At 45.0% G+C, this 25,585-nt stretch overlaps 1 protein-coding gene across 2 annotated transcripts; it reads left to right on the top strand.

Annotated features, from left to right (window-relative positions):
• Positions 1-6,838: 6,838 nt before the first annotated feature.
• BTG3 (BTG anti-proliferation factor 3) lies at positions 6,839-24,405 on the top strand. Of its 2 annotated transcripts, none has more exons than XM_060172161.1 (5): positions 6,839-7,039; positions 12,588-12,766; positions 15,463-15,600; positions 21,420-21,627; positions 23,698-24,405. In XM_060172161.1, the coding sequence occupies exons 2-5, from the start codon at positions 12,594-12,596 to the stop codon at positions 23,935-23,937; spliced, it is 759 nt and encodes a 252-aa protein (XP_060028144.1). In that variant the 5' UTR covers positions 6,839-7,039; positions 12,588-12,593; the 3' UTR covers positions 23,938-24,405. The 2 variants fall into 2 exon arrangements, with proteins under 2 accessions (XP_060028144.1, XP_060028145.1); XM_060172162.1 differs by lacking the exon at positions 6,839-7,039 and adding an exon at positions 7,170-7,289.
• Positions 24,406-25,585: the final 1,180 nt, after the last annotated feature.

Here is a 25,585-nt window from a genome sequence, read left to right as displayed (position 1 = left end):
AGATGTGCCTGCTTTCTTTCATCGGACAACAGATCTTTTCAATAAAGTCTATGATTTCTGTTTCCCTTCCAAGTAAAGCATGTGGGTCAGTTAGTTTATTACTCACCAAGCTTTCCATCTGAATACAAAAAGTGTAAGTACTTTAGTTTAAGAGTACACACACACACACACACACACACACACACACACACACACACACATCGTATCTTTCTTAAAAATTCAATTTTTTAAAAAAAAATTTAAAACATTTTTTAAATTTTATTTATTTATTATTGGATAGAGACAGAGAGAAATTGAGAGGAGAGACAGAGAGACAGAGAGACACCTGCAGCCCTGCTTCACCACTGGTGAAGCTCCCCCCTGCAGGAGGGGAGCAGGGTCTTGAATCCAGGTCCTTGTCCACTGTAGGGTGTGCACTTACGCAGGTGTGCCACTGCCTGGCCCCCCAATCCAATTATTTTTGCACCAACTACATCACACATGACATGAATGTGTCTACTTTAGGTCCATGTTTCACCTTCTAGGGCACTGGGGAGGTGAGAAATGCCTTTGATGGTTACATCGCCTTGAATCACCTGCTGACAAAGCAGATTTTGAAAGCTTAGCCATAATCGCTCTCATTAGGCCATCCAATGTTAGGACTTGCTGTGTGAATTCCATTAATTCTAACTCTCTCTCTAGTACAACTCCTGTTGCCGCATCAAACGAGTGACTCTACCTTAGGAGCAATTTCCTAATGCTTTTGGCCACTTCCCCTCCACTTCCCTAGAGCAAGAAAGGTTTAAAATGCTGCTTACAAGTCTGTGGAACTTCCTCCCTTCAATTTGCTTTTTATTGTTTTTTGTTTTATTTTGTTTTGACTTATTTATTATTGGATAGAAACAGATAAATTGAGAAGAGAGAAGGAGACAGAGGAGAAAGAGAGAGACACCTGCAGACCTGTTTCACCACTTGTGAAATGTCCCCCCTGCAGGTGGGGACCAGCAGCCTGAACCCAGATCCTTGTGTACTGTGATCTGTGTGCGCTCCACCAGGTGTGCCACCACCCAGCCCCTATCATGAATTATTTTTAATCAGATCACTTCTAAGGTCTGGCTTATGTTGGTGCTGGGGATAGAACTTGGTGTCTCAGGCATGAAAGACACTTTAAGTCAACACTAGACTATCTCTCCCCAAGACTTCAACTCTCCTTGAGTTCCAGCTTGTTAGCCTGCCCTACAGATTTCAAGCTGACTAAACCCTCATGACAAAAATCTTCAAATAAGTCTTTTTAAATCCTTAAAATAAATCTTGTCCACATATTCATCTCACTGGTTCTGCTATGAAGTCCTAATACAGTTGTGTTTCAAAAGCAGTTCTTTCCTTTCTAGTGAACCTTTCACTAAGTTAAAATCCCCACATTCTCTACTAGCTACCTTAAACAAGGGTGGGAGTTTACACATTATTTACTAATAGAAATCTATTTCTCTTTTAAAAGTATTTTTTAAATTTATTTTCAATGACAGAGAAAAATACACACAGAGAGCTACCAGAGCACTGTTCAGCTCTGGCTTATGGTAGTGCTGGGGACTGAACCTGGGACTTTGGGGCCTTGGGCATGAAAGTCATTAGCAGAGCCATTATGCTGTCTCCCCAGCCCAAAATCTATTTATTTAAATTATTTTTATTTATTGGATAGAGACAGTCAGAAGTCAAGAAAAAGGGGGTGACAGAGAGGGGAACACTGAGAGACACCTGCAACCCTGCCTCACCACCCATGAAAGCTTTCCTCCTGTAGGTGGGGACTGGGGTCTTGAACCCAGGTCCTCATGCTCTGTAACATGCGTGCTCAACCACGTACACTACTGCCTGGCCCCTGAAATCTACAAAGAACAAAAGAGTATTGTCAAAGAAATGCCAACACCAGTGACACCTGTCCCGGAAGTCTGGCACAGGGGTTTTCAATATGAAGCTCACCCTGAGTCTTCCTCCACGTTCTAACCCATACCTTTTCCTAACCGAGGTCACACAACAATCCTGATGTGTAACCAACAAAGAATCCGCAAGGGGGATCACAACGTATCTTTTGAAACAGACGCAGTTATGGCGGGGTAGAGGGTTCCGCCAGCTCAGTGCTACTGTGGAGCTTGCACTGCCTCGTTCAGGAGCTTGTGTTATGACTTGTGGAAGTCAGCTTTGCTGCGTGTCATCATAGGAAAACAGGAGAGACCACGTGTTTTCTGTACATCTGTGTCTTTTGACCACTGTCAGTTTTGGGATATGTCAGGTGAAGGCAAGTAGACTGTTTTAATTGAATCAAATGGTTAAGACCTGGGGCATTCTGAAGAACTGTTTAAAAGCCTTACACCCCACTTCCTAGACCACCGGTGGCTCCCAAGGCTGCACTTTCTCCCCTGATGTGACACAACAGGACACTCTACCTGTGAGACGGAAGGCTTTGCATTCAGGTGCTAACTTGGGATCTGGATTGAAAAAGTGGCATTTGCAAATGTTCTGCTTTCAATGGTGAACTTTTCTGAGCTCAGAAGAATACGAGGTTTTAAAGAGTCACACAGTTATTTAATGGGAAATAAGTGCCAATTTTGAAATCTATCCATATGTATTGGCGATTGAGCCTAAGTCACAGCCAGTAAGTTGGGGATACGACCACAAAATACGTGTGATTATAAACTCCCTGCTCGATTAGTAGAGCTCATTTTCAAAAGAAACCGCGTGTGCTAAAAGCAGATACTCCTATTGCCATTAGAGGTAAATGTGGAAAAAAGCACACATATTAATGTCTAAGTGTTTCTATCAACTCTGGTCCCCTTTTTGAGTCTCCTAGAGAAAGGGGTTCTGGCTTGCTCAACTACTTCTCAGTTTTGGTGACTCTGACTCAGGGAGAAAGAGCTGAGGGAGAACTGAAATGCACAGCCAGGGCCATGGGCGAGTTCTGCAAGACAATGGTATATAAGTAGCTGTATTGTGTGAAAATGGTGGAAGAGAAAAAAGGCAAAGGGTTTAAGATGTGCTTGTTGTTGATCTGCTTCCCAGTGTTAATGCTGTGAGAATCTTTTTAAAGTCATCTTGAAATACGGTTTCAGGCACTATGTATTTAGAATATGAAACCATGTGTGTGTGTGTGTGGGGGGGGGGTGTCATAGACTTATAAACATGACACACAAATTCCATTCTCAAATTACAGTAATTTCTGGTCAAATTTTGAATGTTTGTGGTTACCCAGCTCTTTTATGAAATTGCAGAGATAAAAGCCTTCATCAATAAAACAACCTCAGTCAGACGGCGGCTAAGAATTTAAAACCATGGTGTATTGCACCAAAGTAAAGGACTTGAGGGGAGGAGGGGAGCTTTAGCTTTTAGGTCCTGGTTCATGATGGTACGGAAGGACCTAGCCTGTGAGTGAGTGTGTGTCGCGGAGAAGCCAGACATTTTACACATGGATCCACAACTGTATTTACTGAAAACCATTCATTCCTCTCAATTAAAAAAAAAGTTTAAAGTCAAAGCATCTTCTTAGGGTATAAATATTAGTATCCTCTTTATTTAAACTGGCCATTAAATAGCCCATGGGAGAACAGAATCATTTCTTTGTCACAATAAAGGTTAGTACACTGATTTAGGAGTGCATACTTACTACTGCTAAAAAGTGATTATTTTAAATTGCTAATAGGTGATAATCACCTATATCGGCAATAAAAATTGGTTCATAAAACTGGGCCAATAACACGCTTCCAGGCACAAGGTAGCCAGAAATCTGGTTAATCTATAACTTGAACAATCATTCCTTCACTGAGAAGTTTTAATTGGAAACACTTAAGACTAAAAAAAAAAAAAAAAAAAAAATCCCCCCACCCCCAAACTGGTCATCCCCCTAAACAGGAATACAGGAATATCTTGTACTTTTCTGACCCATTTGATGGAGTCAAGCCATTTCACAAAACTAGGAGAGTGCTGCCAGGTCCATCATAGTAAAAGGTTGAAGCATGTTTCTCCTTTTCTTCAGAAAGTTAATGTACCTTTTCCACGTTGGTATTTGCTCAGGGATTGGGAAGGAAGGCCTTGTAAAGTGTCTGGAAATAAGAAAGCCTGATGCGGGTGGGGGGGCTCACCTGGTTAAGTGCACGTATTACCTTGCACAAGGACTGGGGTTCGAGGCCCCCCATCCCCACCTGCAGGGGGAAAGCTTTGCCAGTGGTGAAGCTGGGCTGCAGGTGCCTCTCTGTCTCTCTCCCTCCCTCTCAATTTCTATTATATAAATAACTCCATTATACACATTAAGTAAATAATTTATATTAATTAAATAGCTTTATTAAAATAAAGTTCAAAATTTATGTAATTAAAAAGAACATTTTTTAAAGGGAAGAAATCCTGGAGCCCCACGGGTATGTGTGTGTGTGTGTGTGTGTGTGTGTGTGTGTGTGTGTGTGTGTTACAACACTTTTTCGTGCAAGGCACTGTTAGGTGCCATCCTCGGTCACACGGCCAACATGTCATCCCAGCTCAGAGGGAGCCAAGGGCCAGGAAAGACAAACAGCCTAAAATAAAACGGGGCCGCTGCCCACCTGACACGCCTGTCACGGCTGCAGCAAGAAGGGCCAGGACTAGTCAGTCCACAGATGCCAAATGTAGGGTGGGCCCTACAGAACTGGGGGTGGGGGGGATAGACAGCATAATGGCCATGCAAACAGACATTCGTGCCTGAGGCTCCAAAGTCCCAGGTTCAATCCAAAGCTGAGCAGTGCTCTGGTAAAATGAATGAATGAATGAATGAATGAATAAAAAATAGAATTGGAAGAAAAACTAGTATAGCTACAGGCCCTTTACAATACAACTAAAATATGCCTGCTAGCTATCTACAAAATGGATGACCCCCAACCCTTCATTTGCACTATTCCAGCCTTTAGGTCCATGATTGGTCAACAATCTGTTTAGCTTTGTATGTTGACTCTCTTTTCAGCCACCAGGTTCCAGATGCTACCATGATGCTGACCAGACTTCCCTGGACAGACGACCCCACCAATGTGTCCTGGAGCTCTGCTTCCCCAGAGCCCTGCCCCACTAGGGAAAGAGAGAGGCAGGCTGGGAGTATGGATCCACCTGCCAACACCCATGTTCAGTGGGGAAGCAATGACAGAAGCCAGACCTTCCGCCTTCTGCGTCCCACAATGACCCTGGGTCCATCCTCCCAGAGGAATAAAGAATAGGAAAGCTGTCAGGGGAGGGGATGGGATACGGAGTTCTGGTGGTGGGAACTGTGTGGAGTTGTACCCCTCTTATCCTATGGTTTTGTTAATGTCTCCTTTTTAAAATAAATAAAAAATATTCACCGTTTTCAACCGATCTTGGATGGACCTTGAAAAATTCACGTTAAGTGAAATCTGTCAGAAACAGAAGGATGACTATGGGATGATCTCACTCTCAGACAGAAGATGAAAAACAAGATCAGAAGAGAAAACACAAGTAGAACCTGAACTGGAAGTGAAAGACTCTGGGGTGGCTGGGGGGGGGGGGGGAGAATTCAGGTCCAAGAAGGATGGCAGAGGACCTAGTGGGGGGCTGTATTGTTATGTGGAAAGCTGGGAAACGTTATGCGTGTACAAACTATTGCTTTCACTGTCGAATGTAAAAGAAATAAAAAAATAATTAAAAAAAAAAAAAGAAAAAAACAAAATTGGGTCTCTGACCCGTGTGTCCTGGCGCCTCCCGTCCCCAGAGCCCTGCCCCACTAGGGACAGACAGACAGACACAGGCTGGGGGTGTGGGTCCACCTGCCGACACCCATGTCCAGCGGAGAAGCAGTGACAGAAGCCAGAACTCCCACCTCCTGCTCCCCACGGAGAATCTGGGTCCCTGCTCCCAGAGGGACGAAGACCAGGGAAGCTGGCGCAGCTGGTTGAGCGCCCACGTTACCGCGCACAAGGGCCCGGGTTCGAGCCCCCGGCCCCCAGCTGCAGGAGGAAAGCTTTGCAAGGGGTGAAGCCGGGCTGCAGGCGTCTCTGTCTCCGTTCTCCATTGCTGGCTGTCTCTATCCAAGAAATACAGGAAGATGCTCTAGACTGATGATGATGAAGAAGAAGAAGAACAGGGAAGCTTCCAGTGGAGGGGCGGGACACGGGGCTCTGGCGGCGGCACTGAGTGCTCGCTCATCATTAGTAAACCGCTAGTAACAGTTACAGTCAGAAGAAGAAGAATCCTTGGGTCCCACACGCGTCCTCCTGCGGAAGCCCGGGGTACCTGGTCCCGCGACCCCCGAAGGCCCCGCGGCCGGCGGCGCCGGGCTCCACGTGGCCCCCGACGCGGCGTCTCCCGCGCTGTCCAGCTCGAGGGGCCCGCGCGACCGGGGGGCGGGGCTATCAGGGGCGGGGCGAGAAGGGGCGGGGCTATCAGGGGCGGGGCGAGGAGGGGCGGGGCTATCAGGGGCGGGGCGAGAAGGGGCGAGGCTATCAGGGGGCGGGGCGAGCAGGGGCGGGGCTATCAGGGGCGGGGCGAGAAGGGGCGAGGCTATCAGGGGGCGGGGCGAGCAGGGGCGGGGCGAGCAGGGGCGGGGCTATCAGGGGCGGGGCGAGAAGGGGCGAGGCTATCGGGGGCGGGGCGAGGAGGGGCGAGGCTATCGGGGGCGGGGCGAGGAGGGGCGTGGCTATCAGGGGCGGACTCTCCGTGTAGCCCCGCCCCGTCCCCGCCCCCTGGAGCGCGCGGGCCAATCTCCGAGCGCCGGCCCCCCTTTCCCGCGTCAGAGCCCCGCCCCTCTTCCGGGCCCGCGCGCGCTCTGGTGCTCTCGCGCGCGCGCGAGATCGCTCTGGTGCTCGCGCCCTCGCGCCCGCCCGCCCGCCCGCCCTCGCGCCCGCCCTCGCGCCCGCCCGCCCGTCCTCTCAGCGCGCGCTCTGCCGCCCGACGACGCGGGAGCCGCTCGCCTCAGAGCTCGGCTGTTGCCCCCCGAGCGCCGGCCGGCTGAGGCGGGGGCGTCCCCGGGTGCCCGCCCGGAGGACGGAGGTCGGAGGTCGCGCCCGCGGAAGCTGCATCCGCACGGCGGCGGGCGGCGGTGAGGAGACTCTTCTCGTCGCGGTGGCGCGCGTGTGCGTGTGCGTGTGCGTGTGCGGGTGCGGGGGGGAGGCGGCCATGGCGGGGCGGCGTCGGCCACGTCGAGTGGCGGCCGGCGGGGCCGGGTCGTCGCGCGCCCGGGGGTGGGGGGGCTCCTCCTGCCACGTCGCCGCCGGCCGCGCGGGCTGTGGGCGGCCGCCCCGAGCGCCCCTCCTGCGGCCGTGCCCGTGCCGGGGCGGGGGGAGCCGGAAGTGGGTGTGTGCGGGCCGGGGGGCTGCCCGCGGCCGTCGGTCCGTCTGTCCCTCCGGGCGTGACGGGGGTGGTGGCGGTGTGCCGACGGCGGCCGAGGGGAGCGGCCGAGCGGGGGAAGCCCGGCGGGCTGCGGGGAGGCCGCGCCCCTCTCCTCAGCGCCGACCCGCCAACGCCCCCAAACACACCAACCAACCAACCCACCAACCAAGCAGCCCGCGCGAGCGGAGTGCGGGGACCCGCGGGATTGCGGGAGCGGGGCGCCCGGGCGGGGTGTGTGTCTGTGTGTCTGAGTGCGTGTCTGTGGGGGCGTCGGCCGCCCCCCACTCGCAAGCCGGGAGGCCGGCGCGGGGGAGGCGCTGTGGGGGGCCGGATGGCGGTGCCCCCCCGAGGCCGAGGAGCCGCCGCCCCCGCACGCACACGCACACGCGGCACCCGACACCCGCCCCGCGGTCTCCACAGGCGGCGCCGTCCGGCCGGGAGACGACCGTCCGCGCGCCGCCCCCTCAGCCGCCGAGCCCGGGCGCCCCGGGAACAAAGTAGAACTTGAGGCGCCCGGCGGGCGGGGGAGCGCGTCCCGTGACGTCACGTCACGTCACGTCACGGCGAGAGTGGCCGCGGGTGCGGGGGTGCGCGCGGGGGTGGGCGGGGCGGGAGACGGGCGGCGCGGGGGCAGATGGGCGCCTCGGGTTCGATCCCCGGCCCCCGCGGCCGCCGGGGAGACAGCGAGCGGCTCGCGCGGAGTCTCCGGCCCCAGGCTCTGAGGGGCCGTCCCGGGCTCTGGGATAAGCAGGCCGAGCTGCCGCGCGTTGCTGACACGGAGACAGAGAGACCCGCTCTGAAGGGGGCGCGGGGGAGCACCGTGTCTCTGCAAACAGACTCTCCTGCCTCAGGCTCCAGAGCCCCGGGTTCGGGTCCCCGCACCGGCGGTCAGAGCCGAGCAGGGCTCTGGTAGGAAAACGAGAGAGAGAGAGAGAGAGAGAGAACGCGAGTCACCTTGTGTTAGCGGCGGAGACGAGCACTAAGCGCCTGGTGTTCTCTGTGCGCCGTCTTTGCGGGACAGACGAGAAGGGAAAACGTGGCAGACACTTTGGGAGCGAAGCAGCTCGGCCTCCGGGCAAGTCGAGGCGGCGCAGCAGCTCTGGCTCTCTGGCTCTGGATCTCTGGATCTCTGGCTCTGGCTCTCGGCTCTGGCCCTGGCTCTCTGGTTCTCTGGATCTCTGGCTCTCTGGCTCTGGCTCTCTGGTTCTCTGGATCTCTGGTTCTCTGGATCTCTGGTTCTCTGGCTCTCTGGTTCTCTGGCTCTCTGGTTCTCTGGATCTCTGGTTCTCTGGATCTCTGGTTCTCTGGATCTCTGGCTCTCTGGCTCTGGCTCTCTGGTTCTCTGGTTCTCTGGATCTCTGGTTCTCTGGTTCTCTGGCTCTCTGGTTCTCTGGATCTCTGGTTCTCTGGATCTCTGGTTCTCTGGCTCTCTGGTTCTCTGGATCTCTGGTTCTCTGGATCTTTGGCTCTCTGGCTCTGGATCTCTGGTTCTCTGGATCTCTGGCTCTCTGGATCTCGGCTCTGGCTCTGGCACTCTGGCTCTCGGCTCTGGATCTCTGGCTCTGAATCTCTGGATCTCTGGCTCTCTGGATCTCTGGCTCTGCCTCTCTGGCTCTCTGGCGCTCTGGCTGTGGCTCTCTGGATCTCTGGCGCTCTGGCTCTCTGGCTCTCGGCTCTGGCTCTCTGGATCTCTGGCTCTCTGGCGCTCTGGCTCTCTGGATCTCTGGATCTCTGGCTCTGGCTCTCTGGCGCTCTGGCTCTCTGGCTCTCTGGTTCTCTGGATCTCTGGCTCTGGCTCTCTGCTCTGGCTCTGGCACTCTGGCTCTCGGCTCTGGATCTCTGGCTCTCTGGCTCTCGGCTCTGGATCTCTGGCTCTCTGGATCTCTGGCTCTCTGGCTCTCGGCTCTAGCACTCTGGCTCTGGCTCTCTGGCTCTGGCTCTCGGCTCTGGCTCTCTGGCTCTGGCTCTCTGGCTCTCGCTCTCTGGATCTCTGGCTCTCGGCTCTGGCTCTCTGGCTCTCGGCTCTGGCACTCTGGCTCTCGGCTCTGGCTCTCTGGCTCTGGCTCTCTGGCTCTGGCTCTCTGGCTCTCGCTCTCTGGCTCTGGCTCTGGCTCTCTGGCTCTCTGGATCTCTGGCTCTGGCTCTCTGGCTCTGGCTCTCTGGCTCTCTGGATCTCTGGCTCTGGCTCTCGCTCTCTGGCTCTCGCTCTCTGGCTCTCGCTCTCTGGCTCTCTGGCTCTGGCTCTGGCTCTCTGGCTCTGGCTCTGGCTCTCTGGCTCTGGCTCTCGGCTCTGGCTCTGGCTCTCTGGCTCTGGCTCTGGCTCTCTGGCTCTCTGGCTCTGGCTCTCTGGCTCTGGCTCTCTGGCTCTGGCTCTGGCTCTCTGGCTCTCTGGCTCTGGCTCTCTGGCTCTGGCTCTCTGGCTCTCTGGCTCTGGCTCTCTGGCTCTGGCTCTCTGGCTCTGGCTCTCTGGCTCTGGCTCTGGCTCTCTGGCTCTGGCTCTCTGGCTCTGGCTCTCTGGCTCTGGCTCTCTGGCTCTCTGGCTCTGGCTCTCTGGCTCTGGCTCTCTGGCTCTCTGGCTCTGGCTCTCTGGCTCTGGCTCTGGCTCTCTGGCTCTGGCTCTCTGGCTCTGGCTCTGGCTCTCTGGCTCTCTGGCTCTGGCTCTCTGGCTCTGGCTCTCTGGCTCTGGCTCTCTGGCTCTCTGGCTCTGGCTCTGGCTCTCTGGCTCTGGCTCTCTGGCTCTGGCTCTCTGGCTCTCTGGCTCTGGCTCTCTGGCTCTGGCTCTCTGGCTCTCTGGCTCTGGCTCTCTGGCTCTGGCTCTCTGGCTCTGGCTCTCTGGCTCTGGCTCTCTGGCTCTCTGGCTCTGGCTCTCTGGCTCTGGCTCTCTGGCTCTCTGGCTCTGGCTCTCTGGCTCTGGCTCTGGCTCTCTGGCTCTGGCTCTCTGGCTCTGGCTCTGGCTCTCTGGCTCTCTGGCTCTGGCTCTCTGGCTCTGGCTCTGGCTCTCTGGCTCTGGCTCTCTGGCTCTGGCTCTCTGGCTCTCTGGCTCTGGCTCTCTGGCTCTCTGGCTCTGGCTCTCTGGCTCTGGCTCTCTGGCTCTGGCTCTCTGGCTCTCTGGCTCTGGCTCTGGCTCTCTGGCTCTGGCTCTCTGGCTCTGGCTCTCTGGCTCTCTGGCTCTGGCTCTCTGGCTCTCTGGCTCTCTGGCTCTGGCTCTGGCTCTCTGGCTCTGGCTCTCTGGCTCTGGCTCTCTGGCTCTCTGGCTCTGGCTCTCTGGCTCTCTGGCTCTGGCTCTCTGGCTCTCTGGCTCTGGCTCTCTGGCTCTGGCTCTGGCTCTCTGGCTCTGGCTCTCTGGCTCTGGCTCTGGCTCTCTGGCTCTCTGGCTCTGGCTCTCTGGCTCTGGCTCTGGCTCTCTGGCTCTGGCTCTCTGGCTCTGGCTCTCTGGCTCTGGCTCTCTGGCTCTCTGGCTCTGGCTCTCTGGCTCTGGCTCTCTGGCTCTGGCTCTCTGGCTCTCTGGCTCTGGCTCTGGCTCTCTGGCTCTGGCTCTCTGGCTCTGGCTCTCTGGCTCTCTGGCTCTGGCTCTCTGGCTCTGGCTCTCTGGCTCTCTGGCTCTGGCTCTCTGGCTCTGGCTCTCTGGCTCTGGCTCTCTGGCTCTCTGGCTCTGGCTCTGGCTCTGGCTCTCTGGCTCTCTGGCTCTGGCTCTCTGGCTCTGGCTCTCTGGCTCTCTGGCTCTGGCTCTCTGGCTCTGGCTCTCTGGCTCTGGCTCTCTGGCTCTGGCTCTCCCCGCAGCGCAGCGCGACGTGGCAGGATGTGAGAGGAGCCCGGGGAGGCCGCTGCTGTGCGTGTCTTGGCGGCGCCGTAGGGCTCCGAGGAGCTGGGCGACCCCACCGGCGCCCCTCCGCCGACTAGACGGGTGGCGCGATTTCACGGGGGCAGAGCCCTTGTGGGGGTGTGCACACTGAGGAGAGGACTCTGCCCACAGTCGACCTGGAAGAGCAGCTCCGAGAAAGGAAGAGGAAGCTCGGAGAAGCAGCCGGCTTTTTCTTTTTTGATGTGTGAGGACACCAACTGTCGGCTAGACTTGTATGCCGAGTCTGGCAGACGCTGTCTTTAATCGGCTCTGAAGGCCGGGATGCCGCATCTCCATTCCTCCAGTGACTTAGAGCAGCCAGATGAGCTCACCACGTAACATCGGAACACTCTGAGACGAGCTTTTTTTTTCCCTGTATACCTCAATCAGTGGTAGAACAGACATGTCATTTAAAGACTTCTTGAGGCAGTTCCCGAATGCAGCTAAATCTGATTCTTAGTTTACTTCTTGTAGATAACCCACGGTTCCTACTTCTTCTAGCGTTTGCCACGGTTCCTACTCTCAAATTGCTTCAATAGAGCCAATAATTTGTGTCACATATCTTTTAGGTAAATGTGTTTCTGCCCTTAAAAATACTTACAGAAACTCAGTGCTCGAACTTTGCTCCATTTGTATATCCACTTTATCGAAATATGATTTACATACTTGGTTTTTAGAGTTGTACAGCTATCACTAGTCTTATTTGGGATTTTTTTCATTGCCCTCCAAAAAAAATTCCATACACCTTTTCCTGTTCACTAATCTACTAATACTTTTTGTCTTAGAAACTTTTGTTCGGGACTTTTTAACATTAATTTCTCATATATTCATATTTTATGTACCCTGTAAGTAGAATCTTACAGTGCTTGTTTTTATACAGCATTTGATTTCTTCCCCATAGATTATTCAAAGTCCATACTGTAGCATGTATTTTAGTACTTTATTTACTTTCATTGTGAAAATTGTGGCATCATATTCTATCGTATACATATGTGTGTATGAACACTGCCACCTGATCAACTGATGGACATTGGCATCTCCACTTTTTGGTTATTGTGAATAGTGTTACTATAAACATGAGTGTACATGTTTTGTGTGGACTTGTTTTTGTTTCTTTAAAGTTAATATTTAGTAAACTTAAAATTAGCTAAGTCTTAGCATAGTAAGAGCTACTAATGATGTTATCAATCTCTTGCTTTGAATGATCTGGTTGGAAGGTTGTTTTTTAGGTATGTTCTCTGCTGAACTTCACAATATCAAGTGTTAAGTTTTTAAGTAATATTTTATAGTAGGATCTGTATAATGTAAATTAATCATTGCTCCAGATGAGCCAGTTAAACATAAAATAAAATGAGAAGGATAACTGAACTTTGTTTTTTGTTTTGACTTTTTTTGAGGAAAATTTCTATCTTTGCAGGGGAAGATGAAGAACGAAATTGCTGCTGTTGTCTTCTTTTTCACAAGGCTAGTTCGAAAACATGACAAGTTGAAAAAAGAGGCAGTTGAGAGGTTTGCTGAGAAATTGACTCTAATACTTCAGGAAAAATATGAAAACCATTGGTATCCAGAAAAACCATCAAAAGGACAGGCTTACAGGTAAATGCTTGGGCAGTTGGATTAAGCTAAGAGGCTAATCTGCTCTTCATCTTCAATGAATGCGTAACTAGAGGATTAAAGAATACTAGTCCATGCCTGCCATAGTCTGTCTGCAAAGAGCAGAATTCTAGGATGTGTCAGTGTTTTTCTTTGATCATTTTTAAATATAAGCAGTTGTTAGAGAGCCCTAGAATTCACATGTGAACATGGTAGGAGTTGATGGAAGTTAGTCTTGTATCTAAAAGTAAATTACATGTGCCATATTTAAAAAAAATTTAATGGAAAACATGAGCTAAGCTTATTAGACACCTAATATGTTCTTGGCACAGGAACATTCTCATTTATATCTAATACTTTTTTTTTTTGAGGCTGCTGCAGTCTATTGATAGATGATGCATAGTTGGTAAATATTAGTTTTTGGATTTGAACTTAGGTCAAACTGACCCCAAATCCATGCAAGTTTTCTGTACTACACAGTATTATCCTGCTTTGGTTCGCAGAGGGAAGGTAGTCTTATTCCCATCTATCTTTTACACTCTGGTTTATAAGTTACATTTACAGTTTAAAAAAGACAGACTTTTGCAGAACATGTCCTGGCATGCTCACTCCCTACTGTTTATGTGACTACTTGGGAACCTGAGTTGCGAATATTGTGCTAAACTAAAATTGTCAAGCCTTACCCCACTTGTGGGTGTGAACTCAAAAAAGAGGGGAAGAGTACTTCTTTGCTTTGATAGAAAATTTTCTTTTCATGGAATTCGAAAATAAAAGATCTAAGAAGGTGCTGAAAATGGTTTATTTCTTGTTTACTAAAAGCCAGGTGAACATACTTTGTATGAAAAATAAAAGAATCAAAGTAATTGGTGTGTCCTCATTTTTATCCAAAACAGTTCCCTAGTAAATTGAAAATGTGAATAAAGTGGGGATGTGGGTGATCTCTGAGACAGACTCAATAGTTTTTATCTTCTCATGTAATGCTCTTTAATTTTCTTTCTGCTCATCTTCATTTCTGATAGTGAACAGCTTTGGTGAGTTAGAACTGTTGAAGCATTTTATACTGATCTAATTGACATTGGATAGGAGCTTTTAGAAGTGCCTCGCCACCGTACTTTTACTGAGAAAGGAGGCAACTATCAAGAAAATGCTTAAGGGTCAGACTGGACGATTTCAATTCTATTAATTTTAAAAACTTGAGGGAAAAAAATGTTAACCTAAAGAGGATTAAATTGGCATGTGATCAGAAATATCATATTGAAAGCTATCTTTGATCTAGAAAAGTGTTAGAGTTAGTAGTGGGTCATTACTATTATAAAAAAATGAATAGAATGTAGGATAAACCACAGTACACTGTTATTCAAAAAAGCAAATGGCTACATTCTATTTTTGTTAAAATTATTTCTTTGCAGTATACAAATAAGATGCGTTGGGGGCAATTTGACAGTATTATCAATCTGTAAAAAATGTTCTTTTTTGAACTATAATTCTAAAATATCCTAGAAGCAGAGTCAGATGCAGATGAATGAATATGGATGCTTCTTACATTTCATAACTCAAGAAATTGGAAAGAACTAGAGTGTCAACATTAAGTAAATGATAGATTATTTTTATGTAACTTTCAAGTCTTGTTTTTGAAAAGTGGTTAATAGATAAGTAGTCATAGAATTTAGAATAAAAGACAGCATAAAATACGGGAGGTATGTATATTTATTGAAGCTTAGTCTGTATTTAAGCATCTGTATTTACTGCTATGAATATAGGTACATATAAATCTTTTTGGAGGGGAGTGTTTGATTACTTAGGATATATCCCTCGGAGAGGAATTGCAGGGTCAGAGGGTAGATCCACTTCTAGGCTTCTGAGAGTTCTGCAAACTGCTCTTCACAGGGGTTGGACCCATTGGCATTCCCACCAGCAGTGCAGGAGGGTTCCTTTGTCCCCACAACCTATTTGTTGCTGCTATCCTTTCTGATGACATTCTTGGCAGGAGTGAAGTGGTATCTCATTGTTGTCTTTATTTGCCCTCTTATTTAGTTTTTAAATAGATAGATCATACTGCTAGAGCACAGAACTTGTACCTAATGTGAGAGTTAAATAACGAAATCCTGTGTGACAGAACTTAACTGAAGTAAACATCCTTTCAGGTTATACTTTAATCTTAAGTAAGTGATATGAATGTTATATCCTTGACTGATTCTCTCTTTGTTGAACACTTAGCGATAAGGAGAAAACTGTCCTTCTCAGCACTTGCTTTACTACCTGGGGTATATTTGGATGGCAAAGGAAGACTGACCCTTCACAAGAATTTCTAAATGTTATTTGTAACATTGTTTGAGACTATTGTATGAGACTATTACATAAGAACTCGACCTATAAAACTTTGTCATTAAGAGATTTACATAATTTCATGTAATTTTCATTTCCTTGCTCTTTCGATGTACATGTGAAGTTGAGTACAATGAAACTGAGCCTGTTCTAATGATTTCTTGGACTCACATTTTCTTCTTGTCACTAGACTGGGTGGTCTTGGATGGTTCTCTACCTATAGCTGACATACATTGTTTCTTTAGGATAGGTACCCTGTGTTCACCATCAGAGCTGCTGTTTTTGTTTTGTTCAGAGTGACAATTTTAGTGGATATAATAAGGTTTATGATTAAAATTTAATGAAAGCTATGAACAATTTCTACTTTATTATAGATGCATTCGTGTTAATAAGTTTCAAAGAGTTGATCCTGATGTCCTGAAAGCCTGTGAAAACAGCTGCATCTTGTACAGTGACCTGGGTTTGCCAAAGGAACTCACCCTCTGGGTGGACCCATGTGAAGTGTGTTGTCGGTGAGTTCTAGAGTTTGGGTGAGTTCTTGAGTTTGCAGTTGAACTGGTAACTATGCTGAAACTGATTCGATGAAATTCTCTCAAATGAAGTGCCCTTTTGATAATAGTGACAGACTACTCCCAATGGTGATTTTTTTTTCTTTCTTTCTGGATAGGCTAGTAATTGAAAGGGGAGGGGGAGAATGAGAGACCACCTATAGGTGGAGAATGGTGAGGAGGTGCTTGAGCCCAGGTCCTTGTACTTATTTATTTATTTATTTAATATTTATTTTTTGTAGTACACTTGTCTTTTCCCTATTCTGTTCCAAAATAAGACTTGGGAGGTTGTGCAGTGATTAAAGCCTTGGGTTCTCAAGCGTAACTTTTGACTGTAACATAACAGTTATCAATTTGTCTCTACTTTTACCTTCCTCCCCCTTTCTTTCAGGTGACCAGGCAGAACAGATACCTAGAGCTTCCCATGAGTGATTTCTTACATCTGTTCCTATAGGACATTTCTCTTTGGTTTTCAGATGCCATTCATGTGATGATTGTAGAAGAGATACTTTTCTACAACCCTAATATGTCAGAGGTGGTCTTGACTTTGGCCGGATTTCCAGCAATTAAAATGAACACATCTTACCCAAAATACATGGTTATTCTGCTGATTTTTCTCTGGGGCCACCCTGTAGTTTCTGGGTATAAGCTGTTGATAAAAGCTTCTTGCTTTGAGAACCCAGCTGTAAGTGGTAGTACATTCACCGGTACTTCATTCACAGTTAGAAAAAAAAAAAAGAATAAGGGGCTAGGGGGTGGCTCACCTGGTTAAGCACACACACTACAGTGCACAAGTACCAGGTTCAAGCCCCTGGTCCCACCTGCAAGGGGAAAGCTTCACAATGGTGAAGCAGGGCTTTAGGTGTCTCTGTCTCTTTCCCTCTCTGTTTCCCCCCTCTCCTCTCCATTTACCTCTGACTATCCAATAGTAAATACAATTTAATATAAAAAAGACATTTCAAGTTTTAGTCTAGGAATGCTAAACATTTTTTTTACATTCTGGGAATAAGTGTGGACTCACCTTACGCTACGATCCAACTTCATAGACATTTAATTGAATTCTTGCATAAAACAGGAGCTATTACAAAGTTACTGTGTTTAATTGCTTGCTTCTTAATTAGGTATGAATCCATCCTGTATGACTTAATTTGCCATCAAGTTCTTTTAGTTTCCCAGCCTACAAAAAATAAGCAGTGGCGCTGAGGGTGACAACAGCAAGTAGAGGACATGCATGCATGAGACTTCAGGTTCAGTCACCAGCACCAGCCACATTGCCAGAGCAAAGCTTTGAGTGTCTCTCACTCTCCTCACAAAGTAAAATAAGAAAGTAAACACTAGAAGTTATAAGTAGCATTTGAAAGGTTAGTCATAGTAGTCTTAAACTGCCATCCTCCCAAGTGTCATACACTTTGACATAAAGGAAAAAAGTTTGGGGGCTATGTGGTGGCACAGCTGGTTAAGCACACATATTACCATGCACAAGGATCGAGGTTCAATCCCTTACTCCCCCCCCCCTCTTGTGGGCAGGGAGAGGCACTTCATGAGTAGTGAAGCAGGTCTGTAGGTATTTATCTTTCTCTGTCTCTATTCCCCCCCTATTTCTCTCTGTCTTATCCAATTAAATAAAAAGGGGAAAATTGTTAAAGGGTACTAGGAGTGGTGAATTCATAGTGCTGGCACTGAGCTCAACGATAAACCTGATGGCAATAAAAAAATAAAAAAGCGGGAGTCAGGCGGTAGCGCAGTGGGTTAAGTGCACGTGGCGCAAAGTGCAAGGACCAGCTAAGGATCCCGGTTCAAGCCCCTGGCTCCCCACCTGCAGGGGAGTCGCTTCACAGGCGGTGAAGCAGGTCTGTAGGTGTCTGTCTTTCTCTCCCTCTCTCTGTCTTCCCCTCCTCTCTCCATTTCTCTCTGTCCTATCCAACAACGACGACAACAATAATAACTACAACAATAAAACAACTAGGGCAACAAAAGGGAATAAATAAATATTAAATAAATATTTAAAAATAAATAAATAAATAAGGAAAGAAAAAGTTTAAGGAACACAGGGGGCCAGGTTGGTGGCACACCGGGTTGAGTACACATGTTACAATCTGCAAGGACCTGGGTTCAAGTTCCCAAGTCCCCACCTACAGGGGGAAAGCAGGACTGCAGGCGTCTCTGTTGTCTTTCACCTTCTATATCTCCACCTTCCCTCTTGATTGCTGGCTGTCTCTATCCAATTAATAAAGACAATAAAAAAAAAAAAGAACCAACATATAGTATTATACAGTCACTATTTAACATAACAATTTTAGACAATTTCTGTGTCCAAGAATGCCTCAGAATCTGGCTAATTATATAAGCATTACAGACATACTTGAAATGCTTGAACTGAGTCTTGGTATGAGAAAATAAAAGCTTTAGCAACGTGAACATTCTATTTAAGTAAAACTTCATAATTTGGTGATGCCCAATAATTTAAAAATTAATGTCCTTCCATCTTTCATTGTAAAATCTTTGCATTCAGTAGCTTTTTACTTTTTCAGTAGCTTTTTAATAATATATGATTAAAATTTTACCACTGACTTTTGTGGTGTTTGTTTTTTTTATTTTTCAGTTAATAGAAATCACCTTCAGACTGGGCTTGCTTATTCAGTGATAATAGAATCTGCAAACAGAAGACATTTTAGTGGTTGATAAGCAGTAGTTGTTATAAACCAAGAAATGAGAATGAACTATTAGAAGTGTTTTTTGATCAAAATTAGATATATTCTGAAAATTAAAGTAATTCTGATCTTGAAATAGGGCTGGGTGATGATGCACCTACTTAACCACAAGTTACCATGAACAAGGACCCAAGTTCAGTGCCCCAGTCCCCACCTGTAGGGAGGAAGCTTCTCGAGCAGTGAAGTAGTGCTACCGGTGTCTCTTTCTCTCTCCCTCTCTTTCTCTCCACCCCCTAATTTCTCTGTCCTATCAAGTACATATTTTTAAAAAATTAAGATAAATGCATTAAAAGAGAATATTTTCCCTAGTCTATATTATTCCACTAGTTAAAGTTATTGGAAGTGTATAAAAGTGATAAGTAGTTAGAAAATAGATATATAATAGATAACATATTTTTCTTACATTGAGATCTCACCTGAGAATAGCTGGAAGCTCTAAGAATATATTCCATAGATTGTATACCATTTGTTCTTGGTTTTTATTTTATCTTATTTATTAAAAGGAAACAACTGATAAAACCATAGGATAAGAGGGGTACAACTCCACACAATTCCCACCACCAGAACTCTGTATCCCCTCCCCTCCCCTGATAGCTTTCCTATTCTTGGTTTTTATTGTTTCTGTGATCTTTCTTTTTTCCTGGTAAAAATAAGTTAGATATTAAGGATTTGTTTTAATTTAAATAATTGTCGTTATAGCAGTGCCATTAAAAAACTGGAAATATGTGAATCCATGGGTCTACTTCCCTGCAGTGCACATGCTGGAAGTGGTGCTCTGTCCTCTCTTCATGAAACAAGCCCTTTTTTATCTTTGTTAAGTTACTTTATTGTTATTGTTCTGTTGTCACTAGGATTATCACTGGCATTTGGCATGATGTATCCACCACTCCCAGCAGCATCCCTCCCACCTCCTTGTTTATAGAGACAGATAATTGGAGAGGGGAGGGGATGGAGGGAGAGAGAAGGAGGTACCTGCAGCACTTGCCCACCATTTGTGAAGCTTTTCCTATTCAAGTGGAAGGCTTGAACCTGGGTCCTCCAGCACATCATATGTGTGCACCACCACCTGGCCTTATATATGCTTTTTGAAATGGAAAGCTTAAAATTGTTCGTTACTAAGTCTAAGGACTTAAACATTTTAGTATTATAGTGGTACAGTAATCAATTGCACTTAGCATGGAGACGATACCAAAACACTACAAAGGGAAAGCTACTGAGCCTAATTGGAATTGCATGTTGAGGAAATCTGTGTTAATAAAGTTTTCTATCATTATACATCTGTCCTTGATTGATGTTTCTGCTTCTATAAAATAGGAAGAGATTTTCCTCATACTCCCTGTTTCTCTCTTCTACTTGAATTTCGACTCCATGATTAACATTAAATGCTTTCGGTTGACCTCATGGAGAGTGTTACTGCAGGATGGTACATATTTCTGGGTGTGGTTTTGCCACTAACTAGCTGTATGCAGACAGGGGCAAGTCATTTAATCTCTCCAACCTTCAAGCTGACTGGATACTGGCTGGTACTCAGATGGGTGATTCTTGGTATTCTAAGCTCCATCCTAAATTCCTTGCCACACAAACATTCTTGTATTTTAATTTCAGATTAACTTTAGAGCTTTTAGCAGTGAAAACTTAACCTTATCTGTAGGACTTAAAAAGAAAATCAAATTTTGATAGTTAAATGTCATATACTAGTGCCAATACATACAAGGGACTTAGATTTACTTTCATTTTTGCTCTCATTTTTGTACTATGAAAATTAGCAAAGTCTAATGAAAAGAATAGGTCTCACCATGAAGTTCCTTAAGCTCCATATACACTTTCAAAGATCTTTTACTTATAATCATGCTGATTTAGAACTAATTTGAGACAACAAATCTTGAAATGAAATTGAAATCATAGTTGATAACTAAGCCTGCTTTTTCTATTTTAAGTTTTTCTTTTTAAGCTTAGGATCACTTAGTATGATTTTTAATTACATGCTGTGTAAATAGCATGTAATAATTTTCTCTGTCCTAATGCTTAATAGAAGTGATTCCATAATGTTTATGCTGTGTAATCTATTTAAGTGTATTTATGGGTTTCTTCTGTCATCTGAATGCAGATGACTAGCCTTGCTGTAGAGTATGTTGTTTTCCCTCATTGCAGAATTTGTCTCCCCCCCCCCCTTTTTGTAACAAGAGCCAAAGTTGCATGTTTTAACAATTTTTTAAGGACAGCTTTACAAATATTTTGGAAAGAAAACATGCTCTCCACATTTTTCTTTAAAAAGTTCCGCTTCCCCAGAGACCCACCCTACTAGGGAAAGAGAGAGGCAGACTGGGAAGATGGACCGACCAGTCAACGCCCATGTTCAGTGGGGAAGCAGTTACAGAAGCCAGACCTTCTACCTTCTGCAACCCTCAACGACCCTGGGTCCATGCTCCCAGAGGGCTAGAGAATGGGAAAGCTATCAGGGGAGGGGATGGGATATGGAGATTGGGTGGTGGGAACTGTGTAGAGTTGTACCCCTTCTACCCTATGGTTTTGTTAATTTATCTTTTCTTAAATAAAAAATAAAAAAAAGAAGTTGAGCAGATTCTTAAGAATCTATGAGGTAAGCAGTGAGATTGAATCAAAGCCCGTTGTTTTCTTCAGTGATAGTTGTTTCTTTAATCCAGTAATTATCTTAGTTCTCATATATGTCAGTGTGGATATGGAGACACAGGCCCCTTTAACTGTGATAAAAGTAAATGTCAGGAAATATCTGGTTGATTTGTGAAATTAATTATTAGCATGTATATTGCATGGGTCAGTTAAAAATACAGTAGAAAATTTTATTGTGTAGCCACTTTTAGTGATTCATATGAAAATATAATCAAAATAATTTCTCTTTTAAATGGCTGTTTTTGTTTGGGGAAAGATTAGTAAAGAGAATGTGAGAACCTTTGTCTACTTTTATGTAGACTACAAGTACAAGTTTGTAGCTTGTCTGTTTTCATGGAGCTGCTTAATTGTTATGTACATTCCATGCTTTGCTAATGTAACTTCAGAACTTTTAACCTGGTCATTTTCTGTTTTTATTCTTAGGTATGGAGAGAAAAACAATGCATTTATTGTTGCTAGCTTTGAAAATGAAGATGAGAATAAGGATGAGATCTCTAAGAAAGTCACCAGGGCTCTTGATAAGGTTACCTCAGATTATCATTCAGGATCCTCTTCTTCAGATGAAGAACCAAGTAAGGAAGTAGAAATGAAACCCAGTTCGGTGACTGCAGCCCCAAGCCCTGTGTACCAGGTAACCATGAAATAACTGAAGATTGTGAGCAGGACTTTCCAGTCCATTTCATGCAGTCCTTTTTCTGTTACACTGGTTTATGATTGAAGCTTTTAGATTACAATTTTTACTTTTCCATGCTAAGGGGTAACTGCTTCTCTGAGTTGTAAATAGGTATCTTGAGTAACTTTATTAAGGGTCTATTGTATTATTCACATTGTTCACAAATGTTCAATGTTGACAGGTGAACATTGTTTTCATGTAACTTAATTTTTAGTTCTTTCAGTTGAGTAATTCTAAGCTTGAGAGAAACAATAGATTGAAAAGTATGTTTTATGAACAGTGTGCGTTATAAAACAACAGGAAAAACTACTGGGTTGTCAGAAAAATCATTGAAGTATTTTTTTGTTTTTCTATGCAAAAATGCTTCGTAACTTTTCTGACAGCCCATTACTTGATCATCAGAGAGAGAGCTCACCAGGTGGGGCCCCTGCATCATTATGCTTATGGCCCAAGTTTGAGCCCCTTCACCGTATGGGTGGTAAGAAAGCACTGGAGGAAGCTCCAGCGCTGAGGTGTCTCATTCTCTTTTCTCTCTCTCTCTCCCTCTCTCCCTCCACCCCCTTCTGTCTGTCTAAATGAAAAAGTGGCCTGGTAGTAAAAAGGGGGAAAAATCACAAGCACAAGGCCCCAGTTCTAACAACAACAAAGTCTTAATAGTAACAGTTTTTTCCTTCCCATAGCCACTGGACTAGGGCTTCCACAGCGATATTCACTACCAGTTAACATTTGTATTGTTCCCATGAGATTCTTTATATTGATAGATAAACCTAAAAAAAAAAAAAAAGATAGATAAACCTAGTATTTTTTTCAGGAATCACTTTTAAGAACTTTATTATATATATATATATATATATATATTTTTTTTTTTTTTCCTCTGCAAGGTGCATTAGTTACTACAAGTTGCCTGGAATTCATTGAAATATGTGGCAGTTTGTTCTCGGGTTTTACTAAATTATGTTACTCAACAAAACAAAAATGTTACATATCAATCTGAACTGACAGCTGCTAGCTTTTTGCTAGTAAATTGATTTATGAAGTTCACAATGGGGGAATCTTTAGTCCGGTGATAGAGATCAGAACACTGTCTGCATGTGTGTTGTGGGGATTAGCTGGGAATGGGGCAAAGTAAACACCAAAATTTCATCTGTTTACTGACCATTATAAACATTTGTCAGTACCTCAGAGGAGTAATTATTATTCTATCTTGGTACTAGTTTGTATCAGTAATATAGATTAGTTACTCGTTTGAACAAATTCTTCCTTAGTTCCCTGTAATTACAGATAAAACATGAATTATACTAAACTGAAGACCAGAAGATAGCTCACCCAGTATAGTGCATTCTCTACTGTGGACTAGCATGTAGGGAACTGGTTAAAGTCCCCAGTCACTACATGGGAGCACCATGGAGAAGGGGAGGTCTCATGAGTGGTGGAGTGGTGCTTATTGATAAGTGCCATTTATCTTTTGAGTGTGGCATGGTGGGGAGCTGGTAATCAGATAGACTGGAACTTTCTACCATGCTGAATTTTTGCAGCTTTTGAATTTTTAATTGTATAAATGCATTGCTGTACAGATGCTAAGGATAATAGAGTAGCTATGAGAAAACTCTGCAATGCATAATCAGTGTGGCCTTCTGAATAGAGAGGTCCAGATAATATTTTGAACAATTTGAACTTGGTGTTGTTTCACTTGACTTAACAAAGTGTTCTAAAACTGTTATTTCCAAGCACTAAATTGGCTACCGAATCACCTGCAGGGTGTCTTGAAAATGCCTGGCCTCTGTTCTTCAGATTTTGTTAGTCTATCAATAATAGTTCAGTGGGACTAGGGCTAGGGCATGTGTTTAAAAGCTCCTTTCTTAGGTGACTCCTAAGAAAGCAGCCATCTGTGAAAACTGTTGGTTTGAAACATGTGGTCTTTCAGAGTGCTATATTAGCGTTTATTCATTGTTGTGCATTCAGAAAACATTGACTTGTGTATTAAATAGAAGTCTTTAAAATTTAGATTATGTTTTCTCTTCGCTGCAGATTTCAGAACTGATATTCCCACCTCTTCCAGTGTGGCACCCTTTGCCCAGAAAAAAGCCAGGAGTGTACAGAGGAGACAGCCGGCAGAATCATTACCCTCCTCCGATTCCATTTGGCTACCCCAGTCAGGGAAGGAAGAGTAAACCATTCCGCCCAATACCAGTGACATGGGTAACTCCTCCTGGGATGCATTGTGATCGGAATCACTGGATTAATCCTCACATGCTAGCTCCTCACTAACTGCTTTTGATTCTGTTGGTGTCATGCTAGGGGAGGCAGTATAAACTTGATTGCATACTGAAAGTTAAAAGTTCATACTCATAGTAGTAAAGTTGGGTGGGCCAAACCATCAAACTTATTTTTATAGAGAAGTTACTGAGAATAATCTTTCTTAAAAAAGTCTATATATATATATATATATCTACCTATCTATATATATGCACTTTAGATATATTGATATAGTTTGAGAAACTTTATTAGTCAAGTGCCTGAGTTTTTAATATTGGACTTGAGTATTTATATATTGTGCATCAACTCTGGATACGCAAATACTGTAGGAGTGGATGGTCTGTTCTAGCACCTTTGAGCATTTACTTTATGGCGGATATGTGAGTTATTTATATACAAGGAAAATTTTTATGTCGTTGTTTAGAAAAGTTATGTGAAATCATGTAGTTGCAAATAAAAAGTAGTTTGAGGCATGACAAAGTGTTTCTGTTCTGTGCATTAAACAGATAAAGCACAAAAGGCATATTTCACTTTGCTGTGCTCACATACCTAGTAAAGAGGAAAATATATATTTTTTAAATTAATTTTATTAACCATGTCTTCCCCAGAGCCTGAAATACACACACATAAATATCTATCTATCTATCTATCTATCTATCTATCTATATGGGATCTTAAGTTTGTAGTAGCTGTTTTAAGTATAAATATATCATTTTATCACCAAAGTCACTATACATAGAATTCTCCTAACGAAGAATTTGGCCTGTACTAATAATTGTATTGTCATATCAGATTTTAATGCCAGAAGTATTGTGATAGCTACTTTCAACTGTCTTGTTTTTTCTCAGTACACTGCAATCTTTACTAGAGACCTAAAGCATAGCCAGACAGCGTACAGTCCTTCAGAGTCCTTAGTAGCCCTTCATATTATACCAATGTAATGCCATCAGTCTTGAAAGTATACTTGAACTACAAAAAAAGGAAATAAATAAGAATTTTGGGTTTTTTTAAACTAACAGTTTATCCCATCATCCATATCTTTACAGTCCTAGTTTTACTGAATTATTTGACTTACCAGAAAAATCACAATTTGCAAATAATTGGATAAACTTGATTATTCCACAATTTTCTATCATAAATTTTAAATAAATTCCATTTAAGTATAAAATATACAAGTCATAAGGACATATATATATATATAATTTACAGTGAAATTTAACATATTTTAACCATAGAGACTTAGAATTTAAATATTAATTGCATTCTTCAATAAGCCGTACATAAGTTCACTCAAATACTGAACCATAGAGTATCCTCATATTTTCCTGATAAGTAAATAGATGCTCATCTAAACTTGAGCAAAAAAAAAAAAAAATTCCTTGGTGCTACCTAGCATTCCAAGGAAATTAACAGTAAGTTTAAAAATAAAGGACTAAGTGGTGACACCCCTGGTAGAGCATACATGTTGCCATGCACGAGGACCCAGCTTCAAGCACCCAGTCCTTAACCTGCAGGGGGAAGCTTCACACACAATAAAGTAGTGCTGCAAGTATCCTCCCTCCCTCTCCCTCTCCACTCCCCCCTCCCTCTTGATTTCTATCTAATCAATAGATATTTAAGAGTCCATTAAAAATAAATATAATTTGATTTGCATAACCAT

Source organism: Erinaceus europaeus, chromosome 14 (assembly GCF_950295315.1).
Source record: "Erinaceus europaeus chromosome 14, mEriEur2.1, whole genome shotgun sequence".
NCBI lineage: Eukaryota > Metazoa > Chordata > Mammalia > Eulipotyphla > Erinaceidae > Erinaceus > Erinaceus europaeus.
The sequence above is the reverse complement of the archived record's forward strand: the minus strand, read 5'-3'. Positions and strand labels throughout refer to the sequence as shown.